A 15,742-nucleotide genomic window follows, 5' to 3' on the forward strand; every position below is an offset into this window, starting at 1 on the left:
GACTGATGGCTTTCTGAAATATTTTACTTTATTATTTTATTTTATTTTATTTTATCTTAAACAATATCAGAGTGGCTGTGGGTTGGGGGCTCCCAAGTATCCCGGAATTTGCCATCTTTGGCTCTGGATGGGGTTGCACTGCCCCAGACAGATCCAGTGTGGAACCTGGGGGTCCTCTTGGACTCACAACTCCTGCTCAAAGAGCAGGTGGTAGTTGTGGCCAGGGGAGCCTTTGCACAACTTCGTGTTGTGCACCAGCTACGCCCTTTCCTGGATCGAGAATCCCTCTGAACGGTCACTCATGCCCTGGTCATCTCCCGCATAGACTACTGCAATGTGGTCTACATGGGGCTACCCTTGAAGAGTGTCTGGAAGCTATAGCTGGTGCAAAATGCGGCCATGCGAGCAGTCTTAGGATCTCCTAGAAGGGCACATATAACACCGTTGCTGTGCAAGCTGCATTGGGTGCCGGTTTGCTTCCAGGTCCAATTCAAGGTGTTGGTTATTACCTATAAAGCCCTACATGGCATGGGTCTAGGTTACCTGAGGAACCGCCTCACCCCTGCTACATCGACCTTTCCCACCCAGTCAGGCAGAGAGGGAATGTTACGGACCCTGTCCATGAGGGATTGCCGATTGGCAGGGTCTAGGAGGAGGGCCTTCTCTGCTGTGGTACCCACCTTCTGGAACAAGCTACCCCCAGGGTAAGACAGGCCCCCCCTCTCCCGGCCTTTTGAAAGGGAGTAAAAACTTGGCTATGCCACCTGGCCTGGGATAGTAGGAGTGACAGCTCTTCATGGGGGTGGTTGGCCCCATGAGGGTGCCAAGGTAAGATCTCATTGTCCATTCTGAATTTTATATTTATATTGTATTTATATGTTTTTATATTATTTTTATTCTTTGCAAGCCACCCAGAGTCATTGTATACAAGAGGGGTGGCAGAGATTTTAATAATAAATAAATACATTAATAAATAACACAGGGGAAGGTGAATTTCAGAAAGCAGCAAGGTGAGAGTAGGGAAATATTTAGCTCATAATGAATGATCCTTATCTGGATCTGGGAACACATGTCACTTAAAAAGGTAGAGCCTACTGCATGCTGTACAATAGAGGTCTCCATCTTTATGGTTGTATTTAAAACTTTATGGGTGCTGTCACAAAATTACTGCCATGAGGGAGGAGAATTAGATTAAGTTAGATTCATTCATAAAATAGTTGCCAGTTGGTAGCAGTCACAAAATACATTTAGGAAAAACCAAATTGGGGAGGAACCCCCTGCCATTTTTCCGACCCTCTTAATATGTTCCCAGCTACCCTTAGCTTACTACAGTTGTAATCAAAATTATTCAACCCCCATTGCAAATCAGGTTGTCAAAATGTACAGACTTTCAGCTGTTTGCAGTGATCAAATCAAACAAAAGCAACTGAAATAGCTCAATACAACGACTGCTTCAAATGCAACTTATAATGACTTCTCCAGTCTCAGAATTATTCAACCCCTTCATGGCAAGCATCTTCAGTACTTAGTAGAGCACCCTTTTGCTGTTATGACCTGCTGCAAACAAGATGCACAGCCAGACACCAGCTTCTGGCAGTATTCCTGAGGAATCTTAGCCCATTCCTCATGAGCAATGGCCTCCAGTTCAGTAATATTCTTGGGTTTGCGTGCTGCAACCGCCTTCTTCAAATCCCACCAGAGATTTTCTATGGGGTTCAAGTCAGGTGACTGTGATGGCCACTGTAGAATCTTCCAGGACTTCTTCTGCATCCAAGCCTTAGTGGAACTTGAGGTATGCTTGGGATCATTGTCCTGTTGGAAGGTCCAATGACGCCCAAGCTTCAGCTTCCTTACAGACGGCATGACGTTTTCTTCTATGATTTCCTGATCCTTCAATGAATCCATCTTGCCGTCCACACGCTGCAGGTTTCCAGTGCCAGAGGATGCAAAGCAGCCCCAGAGCATCACTGAGCCACCACCATGCTTAACAGTAGGCAGCGTGTTCTTTTCAGCGTATGCTTCATTCTTCTTTCTCCAGACATACTGCTGATCCATCAGGCCAAAAAGTTCCAGTTTTGTTTCATCACTCCACAGAACAGAATCCCAAAACTTCTGTGGCTTATTGATATGAGTTTGAGCAAATTGGAGCTTACTTTTCTTGTGCTTTTTCTTGTGTGTCAGTAGTGGTGTATGTCTTGGAGTTCTGGCATGGGAACCTTGTGTGTTTAGTATGCGCCTTACTGTGCTCACTGAAACCTCAGTGCCTGTTGCCATCAAGTCTTGCTAAAGGTCTTTTGCAGTCACTCGAGGGTTTCTCTCCACCTGCCTTCTCAGAAATCTGGTTGCAGCCACTGACAGCTTCCTTTTTCTGTCCCATCCAGGTAGTGTAATCACTGTTCCTTTAACTTTGAACTTGCGATCTATGTTTCCAAGATAGTGCCTTTGCTATCTTTTTGTATCCTGTTCCTTGTTTGTGAAGGGTGATGATCTCTTCTCTTACCTTTTTGGACCATTCTTTTGACTCAGCCATATTGTATTTCTAACATGCAGTCAAATGTGACACTCAACAAACCCCTAGCCAGTTCAGGTATTTCATGTGTTCCAGCTCAAGCACACCTGGTGCAACTAATGAAGCCCTTGATTAGTTGCATCAGGTGTACTTGAGACAACACCTGTTTTGCATACTGTATGTGTGCTGTTGTGACGGATTCTATTCAGGGGGCTGAATAACTTTGAGACAGGCGAAGTCATTATAAGTTGCATTTTCAGTTGAATTTGGGGACATCACTTGAAGCATCCGTTGTGTTGAGCTATTTCAATTGCTTTTGTTTGATTTGTTCATTGCAAACAGCTGAAAGTGTACATTTTGACAATCAACCTGATTTGCAATGGGTGTTGAATAATTTCGATTACAACTGTATGTTCTGGGCAGGTGAGCATATTTCCAAATAAAGCACTGAGCTGCAATCACTCACCATTTTTATATTCTAAGGACACCTATGGGGCCTATGTGGTGTCTGAGACATTCTTACAAATAAAGATTACACTGATGCTTTGCAGCATGGCTGATAACCACTTCACTGTCCCCCCAAAATGAAAACATTTTTCAAAAAATTAAGTCAGGTGATCAAAGTGCTTTGAGTTTTAATTTTGTCCTCTGATTTCTTAGAAATAAAGAACAAAATAAATATTTCTGGTCTCCTCTGCTGCGGATCAGTAATTGCTAGAGCAATTCTCTTTGCCTACAAACTCAAAAAATACAGATCAGAAGACCATTCAACCTTAGATGACTCCCCAATTAGTCCATTACTTGTACAGTATGATTCCTGACGGTATTTGGTTTTTTCAGCCTCCTCAGCCAAATTGCATCACTGTGAATGTGCTGGTTAAACATTAACTCAGCAGCCAATGCAGTAAGTGTAGCAAATTGTCATTATGTAACTTCATTTAGTTCGATCAGTACCAAATGTAACTAATTCTGAAAACAAGTTCACTTGTATGAGTTTTTAGAAAGTGTATTACTTTGAACTAAAAGATAGGATTGAGATAAGAGCTCTTTCAGGCCAGCATTTCTTGGAATACGACAAATCAATTAAACAAGTAATTCACATAGGTATTTCCCCGTAACCAGTGAGAAAATCCTCTTATAACACCCAGTGTTAAAGATTGACTAGACAGTTTAAAATAAAAAGCTACAGAAACTGCTTAGGCTTTGGTACCACAGATCTCAAGTCTCTTAATGACTGGGGATATTTAATATTTTAGAGAGGAAAAGACAAATGCCTCATGCTATTCCTGCAGCACTTTATGTAATATTTTGTCTCTCTTCTGCTTCCTTACATTTGCTAATATATTTACAGCCCGGTCAGGGGTGTTAACTAACTGCTGCATTCCAGTCTGCTCTGCGTCATGGAGTTCCACAGCTATTGATGAGTAACATATGTCTAACATGTGGCCAAGAAGACTCGGACTGTGTTCAAATAGGCATGGATAACTCTACTGACCTATGACTCAGTCTTCTATGCCATCTGAACAGCACAGTAAAATGATTCTATGAAGCTAAACAATTTAGGAACTGTCCACTGAGAAAGATTCTGCAAACATTCAAAAGACCAGGACATGGTCTCTTTTATGTTCTGGTAGCCTCTAAATGTGTTGGATTACATTCTCCTGGCCTATTGTCACGCTGGCTGGGGAAGATGGGAGTTGAATTTAAATCTAGCTAGACGGTACAAGGTGGGGGAAGGTTAATTTATATAATATACACACACATATTGAGCTTTGAAAAAGTAATTCAAAAAGGACAATTAGATTTTCACCAACTGCCCTACACTGAGTCAGGACTCTTTACCTCTTAAATTTTAAACCATACAGTTTCCCTAAGAGCTCCGTAAGAGGAAAAAATCAAAATCTCATTGCCAGGATGTTGTAAAACGAAGTAAATTTAGCATGTCTCTCAGATCATCCAAAAAGCAGCTAAGCAAAAACAGAAAAGGTGAATGTTCAAATTCAGTGACTAGTCTGGCTTGGAGGATTGCCTTATTGAATGTATGTATATACATCCTATATACACACCCACACAAAAATAATTAAGGCATGCAGAACATAATTGTAGGCTCCGAAGCACATGACTACTATGAAGAATGCTTAGAATGTATGTGGTACTGCATGTCACATTTTTCCTCAGAAGGACCGACCCAACAACTTCTTTCAGCTTTGGCTGATGACATGTTCCACTAACCCTTCAATTTCTTAAAGGATATATGGCTAATTTAAACTTTAAATTGCTTTTATATACAGTAGTTTAATTTATTGGAGTGAGTTTCCAGCTTATTCCAGAATCTGTTGAGGTTTTCCACCAGTGCAAACATAGAAATCTGCATCAAGGGAAATTACTGTAGCATTTATTATTAACTACTCTATTCTCTGTGTTAGAGCATTAATTAAAAAGAATCATTATGGGATTCAGCGAACACTCTGCTTCAGGTTCTTCAGTTATATATGGGTTTTAGAAAGGTATGTACATAAACAGCAATCATTTCAATATGATAGCCAGCGTCCTGCAGTTCACACATGCTGAAGACAAGAGCTCTTTGGACTCTACTGTGACTCTTTTACAGGCATACTTATATATTGCTGAATTCAGGTATAAACCTATACAATAATTTTCCATTATTTTTATCCGTATCTAGGAACTCTCTCTTTTTCTCTCTCTTCTATTCCACCTCAACCTAAAGACTCTCATCAGTGCACAACAGTTTGCAACTATTTCCTTAGCAATTAGTAATGTATAATTAAAATGCAACATGTTGAAAAAACATTGGATTTCCAAGTGCAGTATTTCTCTAATTCTGAGCTCCAGCTACTCCTCTCTGCTTATTCTATCATCTGCCAACCCCAACAACCCTGCATTATGCATATACCAGCGATAGTGTAATTAGAGTTTGAGTATAAGACTCAAAAGACTTTGATTCAAATCCTCCCTCAGCCCAGATGTTCCTTGGGCAACTTTGGTTGGTCAGTCATTATCTTTCAGCCTAACATTATGCAGAAGTTTAGAGGTAATGAATTATATTATCACACGCTCCTTGACAAGCTACTATTTAAAGACAAATATTTAACAAGGAAGGACAAAGCAATTAAAACTGCACTAATGTTCATTCTCTTCCATTTACAATCACAAGATTTCAGTCATCTAAGCTGGGGATGTGCAACTGTTGTCTGGATGAGAACTGCACTGGGCCCTTGAACGGCATGTCAGGCTCTATATTCTACATAGTAGGAAAGGCCAGAAGACATCAGTGGGACCAGGACACAAACTGAAGTTGATTTCATTTCATTTACATTTATTGAAATTAATTTAATTACAGTTAATATGATCGTGTATTTAATCCCCCACCACCACATTAAAAAGCACACTTGGCTGAACAATTTGGGAAGGGCTCTAAGGATCACATTCAAGGCTTTCAGGAGTGCATACGGCCTTTGGACCTCAAATTCTAAATCTCTGTTCTGAGGCCTAGTCCATAGCATAAATCCACAAATAAGAGTTTTCTTCCTGGGTTTCCTTCTTCTTCCAGCCAGCTTCCTGCCTGAGTACCTTATTTTTCTGCCTAGCTTAGGAGAGTAAGCTAGAGACAAGGCAGTTAGACACCGCATATTGCTTGGCTCACTTCAAAGTTTCTAGCCACCCTATTGCAAACACATAAAGCACATTATGTTACATCAACCCCATATTTTCGGGTTCAGCGAAATGCAACTGAGTGTACAATTCAAAGATTAATTAATTGTAAAAAGAAAGTTTAAAGTCCTCCCCATGCATGGCTTTTTCATGGCAGTTTCCTCGGTGCATCATCATGGCTATCTGAAGCCAAGAAGCCAAGAGTATGTAAAGACACGTGCATGCAGACATACACACATTCATTCCTGTATAGGCAGCAGCCAGTTTGACTCAGAGGAGTTCCCTCCTCATACTATTTTGGGAGAACAGCTAAACTTTACTTACAACAGTAGAAAAAAATCAATTCACTCTTACAAAAAGCAAATTCTCTTAGCTACTTAACATGCTGTTCTCGCTAGGTAGCCCTTTTCTAATCATGATGATTTACAATGCCTTGGAGGTAACTGTAAAAACCTCAACATTGACATACAATCCCTAATTAACCTGAAATATTCACTAACTTTAGAGGAGGTATGCTATGTTAAGGAATTATGCTGTAAAAGGTATAAGAGAAGTTCACAGGAACAATTTCATGAGAACACTATAGTAACAAAGATTGTTGTATTTTATATAGGATCCACTTGTTACTACTTAAAGAAACCTCCACTCCAAATAACTAAAATAACATAACTAACATAGTATTCTCTTAGTATTTCAGAGTTGCCTGACTAATAAATTTCTGTGCCTGAACAATTCTTTAAATGATTCATCTCCACACTTAAATATGCTTTTCCCTCACAAAAGGAATTTTGAAGAGGAATAAATAAAACCACAACATCCTTTTCATACATAAATGGGTTAGGTCTTTTGAATTGAGATTACATTGCCACTTCAAAGCCATTCTTGCCATTACACCATACATTCATATAGGAGGTATTCCTTTTTGTATGAGGTAATGAGTAGTCCGGATTGTGACTGTGATTTATTAGCACATCCTCTTGGAGCAGCACTGCACCTGCATTTACAGAGATGGAACACCCACGAAGGCAGATGGTTTATTAGGGACAGCTCATCCTCAAACAACCCGTAGCATTTTAAAAGGAAATGATCCAAATTTAGACCTGCTCTAACAGGTGTCTTTTACTATACTTTTTTTTTCCAACCATAAATGTCTAAGGTGGGGCAAACAATTCTTTGCCTGTAGTAATCACTCTATGAAAACAGCCTCCCCCACTCTGAGGGTGAGAGGTAAAGAAAGGCCAATGGAATTCCCATTATTTCTCAATACTATGGCTTGCCAAATGCTTAGAAAGAGCTTAATGAAGTGAGACTTCAAAGTACATACCAAATGCCCACATCCAAACTTCTATCTGATGTCTATCCTCAGGGTAAAGCAAAGGTGGCAAATCTATGCCTCTCCAGGAGCAGTGCCTATAGTGAGTGATGCTGTGAGTTCAGCAAAATTTGAGAGGCCACGGTTTCCCACCCTGATTTAACATAAAGGTAATTTAACATTTCTTCATTTGACAAAAATTATGACTTAATGTTTGGGTTATCTCAGCTAACATCTAAAATCTGGCAAGTAACAATGGAAATGAACAAATCCTATGTAAATACAAAATCCACTTTTCTTATAGCAGTCTTCCCCAGCAGCCTTCCACAACCTGGCTTACTGCACATATATTTTGCACGCTCCGCATATATTTCCTATTCCCAGAACTCCCATGGCTACTGCTGAGAATTATGGGAGCTAAAATCCACATATCTAGAGGATATACAAGTTGGGAAAAGCTAGCCCCAAAACTGAATAGTCATTTGACTCTTGTAGATGCATTAAATGCATTAAAATTGGTCTTTGGTCACCATAATACTAATAGCCTTATTGGTCAGTGAAAGACTGATTATATCATCATAGGCATTTTAACTATGAGTTTAAGAAACGATGTGCATTTTTTTTCAGAACCAGAAGTAAAAAAGTTAAGAATTCCCTGAATCAAGCTCAGCTCCTGATGTTTGTACATTCATGTGGTTTGCAGCAGTACAAAACTGTTACATGAAGGCAACTCAACTTAGGTTCAGAAGTTAAGCATTTTTCAGATTCTATTGATAAAAATATTTTAAATTGAGTTAAGAATATTATCTAGTATGGACCAATATCCTAGTAATTACTTTAACTATTTAATTTTCTGAAATTTCCGAAATATTGTTACTATTTGAACATACAGACACTTTTCTTCCCTGTGTAATATAAGATCTATTTCAATGTAAGATATGACTCCCTGCCGAGAGTCTACTAGGAACGGGAAGGCTATAAATATTGTGAAAGGAAGGAAAGAATTTGACATTACCCAAACTCCTACACTTTAAAATATAATTATCCTAATCTCTTCTCTCTAAATGATTTCTAGGAATCATTTAGATTTTTTTTTTATGAATCAACCCCTACAGTAAAATAATTTTGAAAAGTCTGGCTCCATACTCCTGCTCTACCAAAATTTAAAATAACATAAAGCAGGGTGGGTTTTTTCTCCAGTAGTGATGCCTAACTTATACATTTCTTCCACAGGGAAGCTCAGTTTGATCTGCTCTGTTTGCTAAATATTAATATGCTACTTTTCCAATAAGTGATTTTGTAAGTTTTAATAAGCAGCACAAAGAAACATTCAACATGTTTTATTCATTTTATCTGCTTTTATCTATATAGCCTCTTTCTACCATTCCTTTTAGTGGTTTTATTGTTTTGTTTGTTGAAACAAAGTAGAATGCAAAATGTCTGAGGTATAATTAGAATTACAGTACTAGAAAGACACATATTTATTTTTGAAACCTAAGCTAAACCAACTAGTTGGCTGTGTTGCTTGCTATACTTTTAATTTAAATTCCTGTAATCAAGTGGCAAGTTAATGACATCACAGTGACCCAAATCTATATTCTAAACCCCAGAGTAAGCTTAGAGTTGGGTGGCACCTAAATTGAATGAAATACATACATACTCTAGCAACGTATGCAGAGGAAGTGAAAGTTGAGTATTTCTATGCTGACTTTGATACAACACCAAAAAAACAAAACAAAACCATAGGCAACTGGGATGCTAAAATTGGACATAAAATAGCATGTAGAATAGCAGGAAAATTTGTCTTCAGTGTACAAAATGAAGCAGTTCTGCCTAAAATTATAGTAAAAATCTTCTAGCAGCCTAAAAGAGGATTCTTCACATGGACATGGCCAGATGGACAACAGCAAAATCACATTGGCTATATACTCTACACTTTAAAAAAGGAGGATAGGAAGAGTATTGATGTCTTTGAACCTTGGTGTTGGAGAAGACTCCTGAGTATACTGTGTACAGCCAAGAAAACAAACCAATGGATCATCAAACAAATCAACCCAGAGTTCTTAGTTGAGGCACAAATGACGAGCCTCAAATTATCCTACTTCGGGAAGATGACCAGCAGCAAGGTGGATGGACACAGTTACAGTGGCAATCAGTATACCATTGGGAGTCTTGATAGAACAGGTTAGGGATAGATTGTTATGGAGAAAATGTGGTTGCAAAGAGTCGAAAATGATGTGATGGCACATAATCAATCAATATACTCTGCAAGTAATGATACAGAAGCTCTATTCAGTCAGCAAAAAAAAAAAGGTGCTAACTGTAGTTCAGACTGCAAACCTCTTGCACAATTACCACCTAAACAAAAGGGGAAAAAATCACAATCTCAGCAATATTCCGTATGATTATGTAGTGAATGTAAAGAATAGCTTTCATGGATTTGCTTTGATAAATAAAGCACTTGAAGAATTTATGACATCATTAAAGATAAAACAAACAAAAATAGGTACAGGTGGTCCTTGTTTAGCAACCACAATTGGACTAGCAATTTGGTTGTTAAGCGAAGCAGTCACTAAGTGAAACATCATGCGTTTACAATCCTACTTCAGCTTTCCTTTACTTTACAGATCTGCGAAGGTCATAAATGTGAGGACTGGTCACAAAGTTACTTTTTCATCATCGCTGTAACTATGAACAGTTGCTAAATGAGGCAGTTGCTAAACAAGGACTACTTGCTTAAATGCAAAATGCAAAAAGTAAAAGAAAACAAAATGGCTGTCTGCTATGCTGAAAACAGCAGAGCAAAGTGTGGAGCACCAAAGACAAAACTTAGACAAATTTGCCCAACTAATTGCAGAGTTCCAGAGATGAGCAAGAGAAAAGGAGAATTGTATCAATAAATTATGAAAAAAAAGAGAGGATAACACTCAAATGGGAAAGACTTTAAGAAAAATACAGAAATCAATGGAAACTTTCATGCAAATAAAGGAAACAACAAAAGAGAAAAATATCTACTGGAAAAAGAAGATTAATTAAGAGATGAAAGGGTGGGATTTGCATGAATGTAGTCATTTTGATATAATCTCAGTTTGCTGCAGGCAACTATGAGTTAGAATAGAATATGGAACAACCAAATGATTCAAAATTGGTAAAGGAGTATGCCACAGTTGTACCCTGACTTCTTAACTTCTTTAAATAAGTTAAATGCAGACTATATTATGAGACATACTAAACAAGAAGAAATTAAATAGAAATTAAAACTGCTGGGAGAAACATCAACAACCTCAGGTGGTACAAGTTTGATGGTTGGAAGTGAGAAAAGCTTAAACAATCTCTTGTTGAAGGTAAAAGAACAGAGGACAAAATCTGGTCTGCTACTCAATCTTAAAACTATGATTATACAAATAGGTGGAAAAAAGGTGAAGTAATGATGCACTTTATACTTCTAGACTCAAAAATTCACATGGATAGTGATTGCAGCTGTGAAACAAAACGATGTTTGTTACTGAGAGGAAAGACTGTGACAAATCTAGATAAAACGCAGAACTGCAGAGCACACTGACCACAAGAGTACATATTGTCAACACTATGGTTTTCTCACTTGTGAAATGTTGCTGGAAGAGTTGAATAATAAAAAAGGTTGAACAAATTAAAACTGATGTATTTTTGATGGTGATGTTGCAGAAAATAATTGGATACCTTGAAAGAGCAAAACACTGAATATTAGATGAAGTATAGTCTGCCAAGAAAATGTCACGAAAGCGGTGTCCCCCCAAAGGGTCAGACATGACTTGGCACTTGCACAGGGGAACTTTCACCTCACAAAGTCAGACTGCTCTCTGAAACGCTAAAACTAAAAGTGAAAATTAAATATTTGGATGCATAATGTGAAAGATCCTGATACTTGAAAAAATTGAAAGCAATTAAAAGAAGAGACTAATGGAAGACAAGCTGATTAAATACTATTACTGATGACACAAGCATGCACCCACAAGAAATCAGAGAAGCAGTTACTGACGAACAATCATGAAGTAGTAGATTTATTAAGTCATAATTAACTTAAGTCAGATATATTTTAATGAATTTACCCTAAGTATAATTTGCTTAACCCCTCTGAGATTTGGTTTATCAACTAGCCTTGAACCAATGAGCCCACTAAAATTATAATAACCAGAAAAGGAAATATGTTCAGATAAGTTGAAATCTAAAAAGAAAAGAATGTAACTTTATTCCTAATGGTTTTTTTATTTAAAAGTCCTTTTATGTACCCCTTTTATTTATTTTAATCATACTGGTCTAGCCTATAAATCTGTATTTGCTTCCTGATTTGCTCTGTGCTGTTTAATGACCGCAATAGAGATTGATGACAAAGATAATTCAGCAATTCTACCTTGTTGGGTAAGAAAGGGTTAGGAAAGGCTCTTATTATTCCAATTAAAGTTGTCAGACAAAATGAATTTGGAGCTTCAACATCTATGTTGCAGAGAATCTCACTACAAGATTAATATTCAATGTTAGTTTTCAACTATACAGTCTAACAACACAACCTTGAAAAGCAGCAACATGAAATGCCTTCTTCATAAACCCTCCTGGGGCTCAGATTTTCCATACTGTCCTTTATAGCATTTTAGAAAAGAAGAATGGTAGATAACCATAGTGAATACAATAAATTAATCAATGGCATATTTATTCATCTGGAAATTTCAGAAAAAGAGTATTATTCTTATATTCACATAATGAGATATCTGAGTTTGCACAATCTGATTTCTGATGGAGTTTTTAAATGTTAATAAAAGAACTCCAAGCAGCTAATAGCAATCTTGCAGAGTAGAAGCGTGAACCAAAAAAGGAACTTGCACATTAAGTTTAATTACGTTCAGAAATAAATTCAGTCTTCACACTGTAGTTAGATGAAGAAAAAAGAGAGAGAGCTAACTTTATTCAGCAGATCTGGATACAGATAGATTCATAGTAGGAAGCATTTAGTCATCACTGGTTCTTTATAGACACTTTCTATATGGAATAGAAAGTCTGCGTGCAAGCAAGATGATAGAGGGGGGGGGGGCTGCAAGCCTGCAGCCCTCCTGTTTGCATGTCTGCTCACGAGGTAATGGAGACTGTTTGCAGCCAGAAGATCACAAACAGAGTTCGTGTTCGACTGGTAAGAGCTAGTCGGGAGGCTGGGACGTCACCATTTCCAAGCCGCACTGTAGCCTTAAAGGGACACTAAGACCGGTCACCCCATTTCTAAATCACCCAATTTATATTTAAGTATGCGTACCTTAAGAGAGGCTTTCTACAGCAAGGAGAAGTGGGCTCTCTTGGTGCTTATCGTTATTTTTGGGATCAATTTTTTCAAAACATTCTTTTCATTTATTTATTTATTTATCAAATTTTTATCACTGCCCATCTCCCCCAACAAGGAGGGACTCTGGTTGGTTAAAGTTTTGGACTTTTTTTCCCATCCAAATATTAAGGAGGATTGAGGGTAAACAAGTGTCTCCCTGTTATTATTTTTGTACTAAATTTGAAGTTATTAGCATTTTCCTACATGTTGAATCCGCTGTTTTGAACTTTCAGTTTCCTGCTTCTACTTTCCCTGGGGAACTGTCTGCATATCTCACTTTCACTTATGTAAACATATTTCGCTGGTTAAGCTCCTAGGGGGTGCCATAATCTACTGCTTGAGACATGGAGGATTTTAAACAGACTTTCTCTGACTACTAACAAGATTTTAAACAGATTCTTTCTGATTCCTACCAAGTTTTTATGCAAGGCATTCAGGACATTGTGGAAAGTATGAGGTCTAAAATGTGTCATCTGGTTGGGGATGTCATGGTTGAAACTGAGGAATTTAACAGCGACCAGTTTCAGTTTATAGTTAACTATGAGTAAGAGTTCAAAAATATTAAGAAACGAAAAAAATTGATTCTACTGGAGTATGGTTTCCATGTTGGTTCTAGTGGTAAAATGATGAAACAACGGAAAGCAAAAATAAAGAAATTGATGTAGTAGAAGGAACAAGTGGTGTAATAGCTTATCTTTTGTGGGAGAAAGTTAGAGGCAGTAACATCAACCAAATTTTCTCCTGGACTAACAATAAGCTGTGAACTAGCTATAGGAAAGAAATTATTAAATTGGCTCAATTTCCCAGTACTGCATTTTGTTTTAGTAATATATTAAAAATTATTTTATTTCATATTACAATTTTATGTTGCATATTATTATGCTATCTAATATTTTACCTTGTAAACATACTTGAGAGTAGTCTTGAAAAATGTATAATTATAAATACTTTTGCATCATTGATATACAAAAATTTAGATTATATACATAGCAGCTAGCTTTCATCTCCATAATTTTTTTAGCATCCTTACTTGTTTTCAGTATATTTCATCAAATTGGAACTTATTAATTTGGAATGCAACGAAGTCCAAAACTTACTTTTGAAGGATAGATCTCTTAATGACAATTTCTTCATCCAGATCTGCTTCATTGGCCATGAAGACCAACCTCTTCTCTGAGTCATCTACTCCAATGAAGTCACGCTGTTCCACTGAAATAGAAAATCATAACGTAACTACTTCACAATCCTGTTAATCTGTAACCTAATGAGAGTATGGCTAGACACCTGAAACAAAGCATATATAAATGTCAACAAAGTTTGCTCATTAAAGCTGAAAGCATTCCTGAAAATTCTGGCATGGATGTTCCAATCAGGGAGGAACCAGAGAAAGATAAAGAAGCTCTATGAGAGGCCCTTTAGCCACTTGTAGCTATAATTTGAAAGATACATATAAGGAACACACTGCTCTGAAAACTAGGTAGATTTCAAACAAAGGACATGTTTCTGCCCTGTACATGTTTTGCCACTTCACTGCTTTACAGTTTGTATTACTGAATCAACCTAGAGGACATCTAGGGATAGCTGTTTTGTTCTTCTCACCAAAAATCTTACTATTTTTGGCATAGCTAGCAACTATTGAGAGACATATTGTTTCATATAATAATATTAATTAATAGCTAGAATCTTGGGCTTATGTAGAAATACAGGGTGAACTTTCCAGAAGAAATTCCAGAATCAAGTAATCTGTTCTAAAAGAGTCATTGCCAAAGTTAATGAATACAAACAGAAGGACATAAACAGCAGTGTAGCAGCAATTTCATTTAAGAAAATTACGCTTATTCTACCTAATGATGGAGTGCCACAATCAACAAATATTTTATTTGAGTATTATAAGGTTCATAAAGAAAGTCACCATATTGGATATTATGTTAGTCTATGGTAGCCAAAATCAGAAGGAATCTGGCAGATTCTTTTCAGACTAACAAATTGTATTAAAGGGCTTATAATCTTTTAAATCATGTACAGTTCATTTTGGAGTTCTGATTGTGCATTTTACCTGATGGTGTAAATCAGGCTGATTCAACATTAATGCTAAATAACTCAGTGTTTTATGATTAGGAATAAAACTGCTATTAGAATATAACAGAAAAATGATGGACTCTTATATTGCATGGGAACAATACAGCAATCATTATAATAATTATAATTTTCTTTTATGTGAGATGGGCAGCTATATAAATATGATAAATAAATAAAAATTGTATGGTTAAAAAGGAATTAGAAGAGATACCACTTCAGCTTGCAGATTCTGCCACTTGTGAAAACTGTCATATTCTGCAAAAGCTACCAAACCTTGTAAAACTACAAGTGGTTCAAATTCCAGAATAAGGCACACCCAATTACCTAGTTTTTTCTTCCCTTTTTGTCCAGGTCCAAGTTCTGTGGGTTCATAAACTTTCTTCATTAACATGGAGAGTGTGGCATCATGGGTTCGGAATAAATCTACTACTTCATGAAGAGCAACATCTGTAATTAGATCACAACTCAGCACCAACACATCTGTCTGTCAAAACATAAAAGGAAAATGTTGTTTCCTTATAAACATGTATATACATTGTTCTGAAATATGAAGAAGGGTACATGGGAGGGCTTCTCAGGGAATACTGCTAAAGCTGTTACCATTCTATATCAATCTTATAACAGCTTTGTTTAATAAAGACATTTTTATTTGCCAGACATATTATTATATTATATAAAACTTAAACAGTGTATCAATTTAATAGTTCCTTTATTAACATTAAAGGGCCAGTTTTACTTCATTTTAGTCATTTCCTTGCCATATAATTCTGGATTGCAGAATACTAAAAATGTGCACAAGTTCATTGTTTCCAATGACAGTCCT

At 37.1% G+C, this 15,742-nt stretch overlaps 1 protein-coding gene across 2 annotated transcripts in view; it reads right to left on the reverse strand.

Moving 5' to 3' along the window:
• The window catches only part of EIF2B3 (eukaryotic translation initiation factor 2B subunit gamma), a 107,230-nt gene that overhangs the window by 77,243 nt on the left and 14,245 nt on the right, over nucleotides 1–15,742 (reverse strand). For both annotated transcript variants that reach the window (XM_063297836.1, XM_063297835.1), the window contains exons 4-5: nucleotides 15,244–15,403; nucleotides 13,938–14,049 (exon numbers count right to left, since the gene is read on the reverse strand). In XM_063297836.1, the coding sequence (XP_063153906.1) occupies nucleotides 13,938–14,049; nucleotides 15,244–15,403 (272 nt within the window). The remainder of the gene's footprint in view (nucleotides 1–13,937; nucleotides 14,050–15,243; nucleotides 15,404–15,742) is intronic.

This window comes from Candoia aspera, chromosome 3, assembly GCF_035149785.1.
Source record: "Candoia aspera isolate rCanAsp1 chromosome 3, rCanAsp1.hap2, whole genome shotgun sequence".
Lineage (NCBI taxonomy): Eukaryota > Metazoa > Chordata > Lepidosauria > Squamata > Boidae > Candoia > Candoia aspera.